Source organism: Marmota marmota, unplaced genomic scaffold, assembly GCF_001458135.2.
Source record: "Marmota marmota marmota unplaced genomic scaffold, marMar, whole genome shotgun sequence".
NCBI classification, from domain to species: Eukaryota; Metazoa; Chordata; class Mammalia; order Rodentia; family Sciuridae; genus Marmota; species Marmota marmota.
The window spans coordinates 10,563,360-10,575,434 of NW_026000051.1; the positions used below are offsets into that span (position 1 = coordinate 10,563,360).

The 12,075-nt window shown below is 45.0% G+C and overlaps 1 protein-coding gene across 11 annotated transcripts in view; it reads left to right on the forward strand.

Annotated features, from left to right (window-relative positions):
* Positions 1–12,075, forward strand: part of Cdk5rap2 (CDK5 regulatory subunit associated protein 2) — a 186,595-nt gene that overhangs the window by 40,736 nt on the left and 133,784 nt on the right. For all 11 annotated transcript variants that reach the window (XM_015497679.2, XM_015497682.2, XM_015497681.2 and 8 more), the window contains 5 exons: positions 1,303–1,426; positions 4,204–4,358; positions 8,603–8,765; positions 9,925–9,978; positions 10,809–10,928. In XM_015497679.2, coding sequence (XP_015353165.1) covers positions 1,303–1,426; positions 4,204–4,358; positions 8,603–8,765; positions 9,925–9,978; positions 10,809–10,928 — 616 coding nt within the window. The remainder of the gene's footprint in view (positions 1–1,302; positions 1,427–4,203; positions 4,359–8,602; positions 8,766–9,924; positions 9,979–10,808; positions 10,929–12,075) is intronic.

Consider the following 12,075-nt stretch of genomic DNA (forward strand, 5'->3'; position numbering starts at 1 on the left):
TTGCAGGCAACTCCTTTTTGAGACTTGGACAGCAAATTGGCCCTCTTGACTCTCCATTGTTCTTGGTAAAACGGTCACATGGCCTAGATGTGTGAGTGCCTGATCACAGGGTTCTCTGTTGGGGAAATTTTATATACCCCTAAAGTAGGACATGGGAGGCTAGTGGTGAAGACATTTTTTTCTGTTGCAGTTTTTCTGAGAAACAGCTTTAGGTGGAGCCATTTCCTCTGTTATCCTGCTTTCTGGAAACCTGCAATCATTTAGAGATCCGACACAGTCTGAGTCTGCAAATCCGTGTCTGACGCGTTTTATTGTGGAGTGAGTGGTTGTGGCCCACATCTGCCCGGGCGCTATCCGCACACTGTTCAATGTGCAGAAGGATATTCCAGGGGCCACAGTGGTTGCCTTGTATGTTTTGTGTCATCTCCCTCTTTATTCCCTGAGAGGTAGCCTGAGCTGCAACAGATGGACCTAGCTGAATGTAAGGTGCTGTCCCCTCTTGCTGGTACAGTGTGACACTGTGCTTCTTAGCCCTCCAGATGCACTTTTGTTGCATTTGCTCCTTGGCATGTTGGTTGTTAGACCAGCTTTCCTGTACCCCTGGTGGACATGACGTGTGCCTGGTCAAGAACTTCCTGGTGGATATTCAGGCAGTAACTTCATGAGTCTTAAAAGTGTGCTTGCCCTTTGACCCATCAGTTCCCTTTCTAGGAATCTACCCCTAGGAAATCAATGGATGGTAGACATACAAGGATGCTTTTATCATAACACTGCTTGGCATATTAAACAATGGCACTAATGCTTATTGAATGCTTATTTCATACCAGCCACTGATCTCAGATTTTTATGAGTATTATCAAACATGTTAAATCAGAAACAATTTAAATATTTAAAATATAAGCAGTTGATTTAATAAATCATGTTATATTTTATACAGTAAGTTGATAGGTAGCTTTTAAAATAATGCTCTAGATTTCTACTTACTGACCCAGAAGAATATTTATAGTGTATTAAGTAATAAGGTCTGTTCACTGATATGTATTAAATGGTTCTGTTTGTGTACAAAATGTCTGAAAGGCTACATACTCAAATGTTGACTTTGTTATGCCGAGTGACAACTTTATGCATGCGTCTTACCTTTTTCTTATCTGTGTTTTGAAATTACATTAAAAAAAGAAAAAAGAATCTTGGCTTAGGGAGGTGGGAGAAATGACTAACAAATATTCCTTGTCTCTGGGGAGCTGCCAAAGTTACCCTCAGACTCTCACCCTAATGTGTTTTGCCCTCTGCCTTTTTCTGCAGCAAAGCAGTTGAGAGCTTAGCTGAAGGTGGTGGCTCTGAAATTCAGCGGGTGAAAGAAGATGCTCAGAAGAAGGTGCAGCAGGTGGAAGATCTCCTAACCAAGAGGATACTCCTTCTGGAAGGGGCAAGTCTGCAGACCTGAGGGACTGTGCTTCACACCACGGGTTGATGAGTGATGGGCAGTGTTGTTCCTAGACTGTCAAGAGTTTCAGCAGTTGCTATAGGGCACCCTCACCCTTATTGAGCATCTCCTGAGTTTACTCCCCATTTTAGACACTTTATATATATAATTCATAACCATCATACCCTGAAAACTGGCTGCCATTGTCTTCATTCCTATATGAGACACTGAGGTTCAGAAAGAAATATTAACAGGTCCAAGTTAAATCCTAGATTTAGAGCTGTAACTGCTGGATTTTGAACCTGTGCTCTTTTGATCACACCACTCTGTTTACCATCTTGTTTGGTCCCTTTATTATAAAGATGAGGAAGCTGAGGCCCAGAGAAGGGGAATGACTTTCTTACCTAAAGCTAGCTGAGCCTGGAACCAGAAATCCTGGCCTTTAGCCATCACCTGCCTGTTCAGCCCCTGTCCCTCTGGCCTGACCTCATCCAACCATCCTGCCAGTGCCCACTGACTGTCCTTTCTCTCTGAGGCCCTGTGTGTAGCTTCTGCTTCTACTCATTCTCAGTTATGTGTTTCCTGTGATCATGATGCAAGCCAGGATGTTTCCTGGCTAAAAAATCCTGTGTGTGTCTGGGTTACAAAGTTTTCCTCCATTTTAACTATTATTAACTAATATGGGTTGAGCGTCCTTATCTGAAATGCTTGGGACCAAAAGTGTTTTGGATATGGGTTTTCTTTGGATTTTAGAATATTTGCATTTACATAATAAGATATCTTGGAGGTGGGACTTTTTTATTCTCAATATGCAGTCCATTTATATTTCATATAGTACATATATTTCATATATGCTTTAAGTACATAATTTCATACAGTATTTTTAGTGTGCTTGTGTTTTGACCATGTCATGTGAGGTCAGATGTGGAATTTTCCACTTGTGACATCATGTTGGTACTCAGAAAGTTTCAGATTTTGGAGCATTTAGAGTTTGGATTTTTTGATTAGGGATTCTCAGACTATTCTAATTATTTAATTCCTGGTCTTTGGAGTAGTTTGATCTCAATTTTTCTACCCAGAACTCTGGTATCTTTTTAGTGGATGCAAAGAGAAATGGCTCCAAAAAGCACTTCTGGATGTAAAAAGCAGAGTCTGTATTGAGCAGCTGCAGTTACCTGCTACTCAGGTTGTGTCATCAGCCCTTACCTTTCCTTGGGCCACACAGGCGTTAGGCTCAGAAAGAGCGAGAAACTATCTAAGCCAAAAGTGGTCGAGTGGGACCTTTAAAAGAAGGATTTTCTGGAATGTATGAAAATATAATTATGATGCTTTGAAGTGATGTGGCTTTTGATTTGGCCTCCTGGTTTCCCCAGTGTGTGCTTCCCTGTGTTTTGGCGTGCCACAACCTATCTTTGTCACCTTGGACGAGGCATTTGCCTTTCCTTTGCCTCTGCTTCTGTGAAGTGAAAAGAGTGCCTGCCGCCTGCTGTGTGGAGTAGAGGGAACCAGCATCAGCGGAGGCTGCTGGTGGGCGAGGCTCCCTCCCAGTGCTGCCTGTGCACACTGACCAGTTAATCCTTTCAGTAAACTGAGGAGGCAAATAGTTTTACCACCCTTTTTCTCCTTTCTTTCTTTTTAAAACAGATGATGAAGGAGGCAGAGTGGCTGAGTCACGGCTCCAGGTCCCCGGTGTACATGTCCGGTGGTCTGGCTGCCAACCCACATTCTAGAATGCTGTTCTGTACAGTTTTGGTTATAACATTTTAGGGTTGCTGAGGATCAAATGTGATATAAATAAAGCTTCTTGCTTAGAGCCTGGCATTTAGTAGGCACTTAGTAAATAGCAGGCTTTATTGTTTGTTGTCTTAGAATATGGGGGATGGTTTTTGCCAGCTTTCATTAGACTGACAGGCAAGCCTCCTGGGGAGACAGGCTTGGGGGGTACTGTGGAGAGAAAGGGCAGGGAGAAGGAAGCCAACGTCTTTTGAGCTTCCTGTGATGCAACATGTTTTTAACAGAGTTTCACAGCAGCTCTTTGATGAGATAGTGGTTATTCCTGTTCTACGGATTGGAAAGCTGGGGCTCAGAAAGGTTAAGGGACTATCTGAAGTCACATAACAAATAAGTAGGAAAGCTGGGTTTTGAACCCAGTTTGAGTTGATTTTATCTTTGCAATATAATCAGAGGCAGGGGGCTTTAATAGTTGGAGATTTAGGCCTGCTCCTAGGTTACTCGTGTGAGCACTGGAGCTTTTCCCCTAACACAGACACTGCATGGGTGATTTATATAATTTTCTTGGTGGATTCTCTGAGCTCTCAAGAAGAACACAGAGTTTTTCACCACCTAAATCACTTTGGAGATCTAGAAAATGTACTTTAGAATTGTGTAGTCATTATCTTAAAAAGAAATGGGGGTGGGCTGAATCTGTGTGGTGATCATGGTGACTCTTTGGAATTTATGTGTGTTTAGTATTGAGAGGCGCATTTCCCCTTGTTCTCATTGAAGCTGTAAATATTGATCTGATTTTTCAAAACCAAAAGTACAGTTCTTGTAGAGTTGATTCTTTTCCATTGGAAATGCCTATTACTCTTCAGGATACAAGAGGGAAAAATGGCTGGCAAATGTATTTATTACCGATTCTTTCCATGTATAGTACAATTCAGGGAGGGGAAATGTGCCGGAGAAAAAGTCATAAATATTTATATTTTAATCCAATTTCCTTTCAAAATGTTCCCAATTGTATTGAAAAATTGCATCAAATGCATTTAATTTAACTCTAGGATGTGAAAGCCGCCCAAGCAGAACTGGAAAAGGCCTTTGCAGGAACAGAAACGGAGAAGGCTCTTCGGCTGAGTTTGGAAAGCAAGCTTTCAGAGATGAAGAAGATGCACAAGGGGGACTTGGAGATGGTCCTGGTTCTGGAAGAGAAGGACAGGTCTGGCTCTCATCCTGGTGAAATCCTAACGTCTCATTATCTGCGGCGTGGGGAAAGGATTGTTCCTTTCCTTCCCTTCTTTTCCTCCATTCCCTCCTTGTCCCAAGGCTGTGAGTGGCTTACTGGAACATCTCCAAAACAATAAGATAGCAAACTGGGGATGACATTGGGCAGGAAAGAAAAGGAATAGAATGTAACATGAGGCAGAGACAGCAGATAGCTATTCACGTGGGTAAGTTCCATTTAGATACTAAATCTAGCATTCAGTGTTAGCTTTAAGATTCCTGGTAACCAAGGAAAAAAGGAAAAACAATTTTGGTGGACATGAGATTTGCATTCCTCCCTGGGTAAAACAAGCCAGTAGCTCAGAGGAAGCCCAGTTGTACTTGGCACTATCAGAGAAAAATTTCTCTTGTGGTTCTTTCCACGGGAAAAGTAAGTGACCATATCCTCACAATAAATACTAGTGAATTTTTTGTGACCTGTTTTCCATCATATCTTTGAATGCTGGCAGGAGGCCCAAATCGGTACAGTACAGGGAGCCAAAAGCAGAACAATGTCAATTAGATACAGAGTCTGCTGGAGTCCAGAGAAACAGTGGACAGTAGGCCTTTTGGCCATCTTTAGTGCTCATCATATTTTACAGCCAAACTTTTGATAAAAACTCGTTGGGAGAACGTTTATGTTTTATTTGTTACCATGAACCTTACATTTTGATACTCCTGCCCTGTGTTGGTAGTCACTAAATGGAAGGTTGAGTTAGTTAAATGTCAGTGAGACACTAGCTAACCAGTGACCTATCTGTCAAAGAGTCAAGCTTGTTTGGAATTTGATGGAAATTGTTCCAAAGTGAATGAACTAAATCAGGGAATACTGACTAGTTCCTTTCATTAAAAAAAAAAAAAAGTCACTGGTGCCTCCTGCATTGAAACACCCCCCGCCCCCACAACATAGTTTAGTTCTTATGTCCAAATGCTGGTGGCTTTTACTTCTCTCTGGGTGCCATCTTTTGAGATTTGTGTCTGCTACTTACTTTCATTTATGGGTTGGAAAAAATCAGATGAGCAAACCTTTTGCGATTTCCTGTGAAAGAGGAGAGCCCGTGGTCTCCATGTTTAGGTGCTCTAGCTTCTGCGTTTGGAGGAGCTAGCATTGTTGAGCATGCTGTGGCCTTTTCTTCGCTTTGAAATTAAGTTTTGTGATGAGGAAACAGTTCTCTGTGGATCCCAGTGGAGGGAGTAGGGACCATCTCGGCTTACCATTTGAGTCCTGTGTTTTTCTTGATCACATTGCTAGGAAGAGAATCTTCCCTGGAGTGGGGTTTTATCCTAAGAGCTTGTAGAAGCCACTGAAGAGTTAGGGATGAGGTGCGGCATGACAGGATCAGGTTTAAATTTAGAGAAGCTGCCTTTGGGTCTGGTACAAGACTGGTTTTCAGGCTGATACAGACTTGCAGACAGGAGGTGATGTGACCAGCATGGGGGAGAGGTTGGAGCGGAGGAGAACAGGCAGAGATGGAGAAGGTACGGGGGATATGATGACCGAATGGATGTGGGCTGGGGGAAAAGGCTGCAGGCTGGGCTGTATCCTCTGGGCCAGGGTGGAGCCTGAGCAGCTGCGGGATGGGAGTGCAGTTTGCTGAGTTGGGGAAAAAGGGGAAAGAAGACGTGTGTTGGGGGGTGGGGGGGGGGGGGGGGGGGGGGGGGGGAAGATGCTGCTTTCTTTCCGGACCCAGTGGGTTGAGGACTATGAGTGAGTGAGTGGGGCTAAGGAGGTAGGTGGATCAAGGCCTGATGGAGGATGAGTAGATTCATTCCTTAACCAGCTGCTGAGCTCGGCCTGGGGTGCGCATAGGAAACAGAGGAAGCACAGTCCTGTTTATTTGGAGCTCTGGGTGGAAGAGGCAAATTCAGGGCCCTGTGCTCAGCGAGGGGCAGGGAAGGCTCATCAGGGGAGGAATCCTGGAGGTGCTAGCTCAGGGAGTGGTGTGTGCAAAGCCTGTCACACAGCCTGATTGTGGAGTCCCCGATAAGTATTCCCGGTTCGCGTTGCTGCGGAAGCATGATTTCTTGTTTTGTTTGCTGGGGGAAGAGGGAATTTGGGAGGATGAGTACTTACTTTTGTCCGGCTGGTGGGTTCCCCGGGAATGTGGGTGGCCATTCAGAGCTTTGGTAAAGGCTTCATCTTCCTGGGGTTCCCGTAGTTCCGTCTAGATGGGCACAGAAATCTGGTTTGTCAGACTTGTGAATGTGTTTGTCTCAGGGGTAGAGGTGTCCCAGCTGCACTGCCAGAGACTGGCAGCCAGATGCCAACTCCAGATTTGTGTTCAGGATTTGACAGTCTTTATGGTGAAACTCTGGGGACACAGATCTGTGTGCTCCCTCTCTGAAATCAGTCCTGCCTACTAGGCTCGTGGGGGTCAAGAGGTTAGCACTGCATTAAGCAGGGGTCCCTGGTTACATCCTGGTGAGAGGGGTGCCAGATCTGCCAGAGTGACTCTCTGTTGGGCCTGGAGTTGGATCCTGAGGCCTGGCCCCTCACTTGGGTGGGCACTGCCAATATCTTCTGGGCTCCCGCCACCCCTTTTCAAAGACACAGGTTGTAGTTCTAGTTACTTTATTTCCTTCAGTCTGGCCTTTGAACTATTCGAATCTAAAAGGCAGTCAACTTTGGGGACCCTGCAAGTCGAATATGGCCTGCAGATATATTGTCTTTTCTTTGGTCTACACAGTAGTTTTAAGTTTGAATTAGTTGCCAATATCTAAAACAGACTTTCATGTAAAAGTCTGGATTTCCAGTTTCTCTTGAAAATCTCCAGATGCTGCCTTGCTGGGTCAAAGCTGCTGTTCCCTGTGGATGAGCCAGTCCTTCAGCTGGCCTCAGACTCCACAAGCCTGCCCGACTTTTTTCACTCCCTATCTGAAACTTGCTTTCTGGTAACTGAAAAAAATCAATTTTATTGAGTTATAAATTACATACAATACAAGGCATCCATTTAGAAGTGTATTGTTGGGTGACTTTTTACCTCTCCATCGATGATGTGATGATTCCGAGCTAGACCCCTAGAGGGCAGTCTTACTCCTCCCTCCACATTTTTGGGGGCATTGTGCAGGTGCAGCCTGGTGCCCCATCCCAGTGCATTGCTAGCTGTTCCAGCTGCTGTGTCTCCTTCCTAGCCTTAGCTGGGGGAGCTGAGTGCTTCAAGAGGGCTGCTCTGCTGTGTTTCCAATCTTTTAATCTCTTACTAAAACTGAGTTGCTTCCTGGCTTAGCTGCAGAAAGCCTCTTCTGAGGTCCTCGGACAAAATGCTAATTGTTGAATGTTGAAAAAGGTAGTAATTTTAACAGCTGTCATTTGTTGAGTTCTGCCACAGGCCACGAGCTGTGAGGGTTGTGTTAAATGGCTTAACTGCAGTCCACATGAGCAAGTTATCCCTTTCATAGCCAAGGAAATGCAGGCTCAGAGAGGTCAGATGACTTGCTGTGGTTGGGGAGTGGTTGATATGGGGACTTTAGTGCTCAGAAAAGAATGTGTTCATTTCTCCCTGTTGGGGCCACTCAGGTTGTGGATGGCAAAGCTTTCCTTAAGGGGAAAATGCTTAACCAGTGTGACCTGGTGGGACAGATGGGAGTGGGTGGGACAGGGCTGGGAAGAACATTCCAGGAGCAGCTTATACAAAGGGATGGAAGCACACAGTCTGGTTTGGGAGAGAGCCGGAAGTGAGGCTACTACCTAGCAGTGGAGGGTAATGGTTTCCTTTGAGATGAGACTGAGGCTCGGATATCTTGTCCAAGAGTTTGGCCTTTAACTTGAAAGTCAGTGTGTTTAAAAGCTTTGCCCTGAGGAGCTGTGGAGGAATCCCCTTGTTTTCTCCACACTCACCAGAGCAGCTTTCCATCAGTTGTGTTTGCACAGACTTCTTTTGGAGGCAGGATTTCTTACCCAGAAAAATATTAATCCACTGCAGTTGGTGGGGGCAGTTGAGGTCTTTGAATAGGGGTGTGATCTGACCAGTGTGGCTGCCCAGAGTTGGATTCACGGGGGCCAAGCTAGAGGCAAGGGGACCTGTTAATGTCATACTGATTCTGGCCTTTGACATCTGATCTGCAAGGTGTGTTTTTATTTATGTTTAGTCACTGGACCTGTCTATTTTGAACATGTCTGGCTCCATTTCCTGCCTCCTCCTGCTCCACTGAGCTAAGAGAACAGCATAGAATTAATATTTAAATTTTGTTCTCTTTTAGACTGATTGAGGAGTTGAAGCTGTCTTTGAAGAGCAGAGAAGCTTTAATTCAGTGCCTTGAAGAGGAGAAATCTCAGACGGCATGTCTTGATGAGAATGTGTCATCTGGAGAGCTCCGAAGACACTCTGCTGCTCTGAGGGAGGAAAAGGAGAGAGATGCTGAGGTGAAGTGTCAGGGCACCAGGGGGCGCTTTACCAGATCCTACTCCTCTATGGGAGATGGACTGGCCTTCATTCTGTGTGGTTCATACATGGTCAGCTTCCAAATATGAGTCCTGTGAGCGAAGAATCAGCAGAAACAGCCTTTGTCAGGACCTGGCATTTTCTCTCTCCTCTCACATGAAGAGTTGGTTAGAAAAACAGTGCCTGCTGGTCTGTCTCATCATGTGTTAATCTGTCCTTGCCTGCGGACTCTGGTTTCATCATTGGGCTTTCTTAGAGTAGAACAGTGGTGCATTGTGCTTGTCTGTTTAACCTGTGTGGTGAGAGGCAGGCTTGAGGCCAGCTTTGGTCTGAAACTTCAGAGGTGGTGGGGGGACGGAAGTGAGCCCTGCTGGGCCTGGTGGCATGCGAGGGGTTCAGTGGACCACCTCATTCAGTCTTCCCAGCCACCTGGCCAGGAGGAGATCCCTGTCCCCTTTTGAGTTTAGAACCAGACTCAGAGGAGTTGTTATATTTTTCCAGGCTCTAAGAGGGGGGTTACTGATAGCTGACCCCAAACCCCTAGACCCCTGCCCTGACTCTAGGTGGCCTCCACAGCTACTGTTTGGAAGAGGGAGGTCAGGGCCAGGAAGTGCAGGCGGGTCTTGATCTAGACCTTCCATTCTTTCTTTCTTTCCTTTTTTTTTTTTTTAAAGTTGTAGGTGGACACAATACCGTTATTTTATGTATTCCTTTTTTTATGCGATGCTGAGGATCAAACCTCGTGCCTCACATGTGCTAGGCAAGTGGTCTACCACTGAGCTACATCCCCAGCCACTAGAGCTTCCATTCTTGCTGGAGCAAGGGTGGCTGCTGCATGCAGGGGGTTCACAGTGGGGCATGTTCTGGGTGCTTGTGAAGGTCTTGGTTCCTTTATGGAGCAGGGCCTTTGTCTCTGCCTTATCTGTGAGTTCTTTAGCCTTGCCAGGAAATGACATTGCCTCCTACTTCTCCTTTTAAGCCTCCTTTGCACTCCGCGGGGCAGAGAAAAGGAGAGAACCCTTGACTTAATGAATGCCACAGCAATGGGGAAAAGTAGGTTCATGAGGTGCTTGTTCTGCTTGTTTTAGGGAAGCTATTGTGGGTGCCGTCTCTCTGGGTCTAACGAATATCTTTTCTTAGGCTGCACAAATGGAGCATCAGAAGGAGAGAAGTCATTTTGAAGAAAGGATCCAGGTATATTGATACATTTTATTGAAGATTTCTCCTATTCTTGCTTCTTGTTTTATTCCAAGTGTGATAGACAATTCGGTGTATCTTTAGCAGTCAGTTATTGAATGCTCCTGGGTGCCATTAAACTTAAGAATCTTTAGAGGGAGTTTCTCAATCTTTGTGGTAACTCTGTGTAGACAGTCCTGTTTTACAGATATGGTATCTGAGACCAGGAAGGTGAGGTCACTTGCCCAGGATCACATAGCTGGTTAGACTATGGTGAGGACTCAGACCTGCCAGTCCACGGGCTCTCCCAGTCATGGTAGCCGGATTTGTGTTGTGCCCGCAGCATAGAAAGTGCTTTCATGTCCATTACCTCATTTGACCCTTACAGCAACCCAGGAGGGAGGCAGCAGTGATTATCTTTAGAAATAAACTTAAACTGTAAATGTGTGGTTTAGTCTCCATCAAACCAGATTCTCTGCTAGCTTTTGTAGCATTAAGGAATGAAATTAATGATCTGTTATTTCCCTCCAAATAACCTGGTACAGTTCAAAGACTCTGATGTGACTGTATTCAGATTTTGGAAGGCACTGGAGTCCTTCCCATAGGAATAGCTGTCATCATCTCAGCTGATCTGATCCCCTTCCCTTCACCCAGTCCTGTTGCCGAGAGCAGTAACACAGTAACTTGGAGCTGATGCCACTGCGTTCAGCTCGACTTGGAAACATTAATCACAGGTTGACAGGAATAAGATAGAATAACTGCATTTGAGTGTGCTCTTAAAGATATATTTACAGTGCATTTTGGTTGCAACGCATCAACTTAGTGAATCTTTTTCTAATCTAATTTAGGCACTTCAGAAGGACCTGAGAGAAAAGGAAAGAGAAATTGCTACAGAGAAGAAAAATAGTTTAAAGAGGGATAAAGCCATTCAGGGCCTAACCATGGCATTAAAATCAAAGGAAAAAGAGGTATGTCTGATACACTTGAGGTGAGATTTTTCTTTATTAGTTTCTGTCACTGGCCTGTTCTACCCTGAATTTTTAGCTTTAGGTAAAAAGTTCATAAGAGAGCTGAGATAGTATAAAAAGTGGGGAAAGGATCCTTTATTTCATTGGAAATCCAGTGCGCCCAAGAAAAATATGTTAAACATGTAATTTAAATTTCCTAATAGTCACATAAAAAGAAGTATAAAGAAACATGTAAAATTAACTTTAATAATATATACGTCCCAGATATCATTTCAATATAAAATCAATAAAACAAAGGTTATAATGAGACCTTTAGCCTTTTTCCCCAGAGTTTGAAGTCCAGATGTTCATCTCGTAGTGGTTGCCCTGGTGGACAGTTGTAGTCAAGATCTGATCTTTTGATGGTTAATAGAAAATTGAGATAAAGGAGTTGATGAACCTGTGACTGGACCAGTTAAAGAGCCATCTGGTTGGTTGTCTTTGGGATCCAAGGAGATGGCTGATGGCTGTCTTCTTGTCATTGGAGCTATCAGTTGTGTCCCAGTGATATGCTAGGCGCTAGGCCCCACATGGAGGGGACACCCAGCTCTGCTCGCAAGTCCAGTGCAGAACCAAGAGTGATAGGTGTGATTGAGGGAGGTGCAGGGGCTGGGGTGGCAGAGGGTGGGGGACTCGATTCAGATTAGGTGTAGATGTGGGGCACAGGGAGTGTACTTAGGGGAGCAGATCCTGATCTGAATTTTAAAGAAGGAGAGTGTGGGTGTTAGATGGGAAGGAAGGCAGAGATGGGTGGCCATTTTGGACAGAGGGAAAATGTTGGTCAAGTCATAACAGGATTATAGGCCAGGGTGTGTGTATGGCACCAAAACCAGCCTGGGGCTGCCCGAACACAGAGTGGAGAACTTGTGTGAGGCGAAAGAAGAAGCTGGACTGGTTGCAGGGGCAGCCAGAGGAGGGGACTAAACGTATTTTCAGCTGCTCAGGGGGCATGCCACCGGGGGCTCTTGGGTAGGAGGGTGTGGTCCCATTTTCCTTTTAGAGAGGCCTCTGCAATATTTGGAGAGTAAATTATAGGAGGGAGAGAATGGAGGCAGAGAGGTCAGGAGCCCTGGTGAGAGTCGTAATTGAAGATTAGAAATAAGGTTGT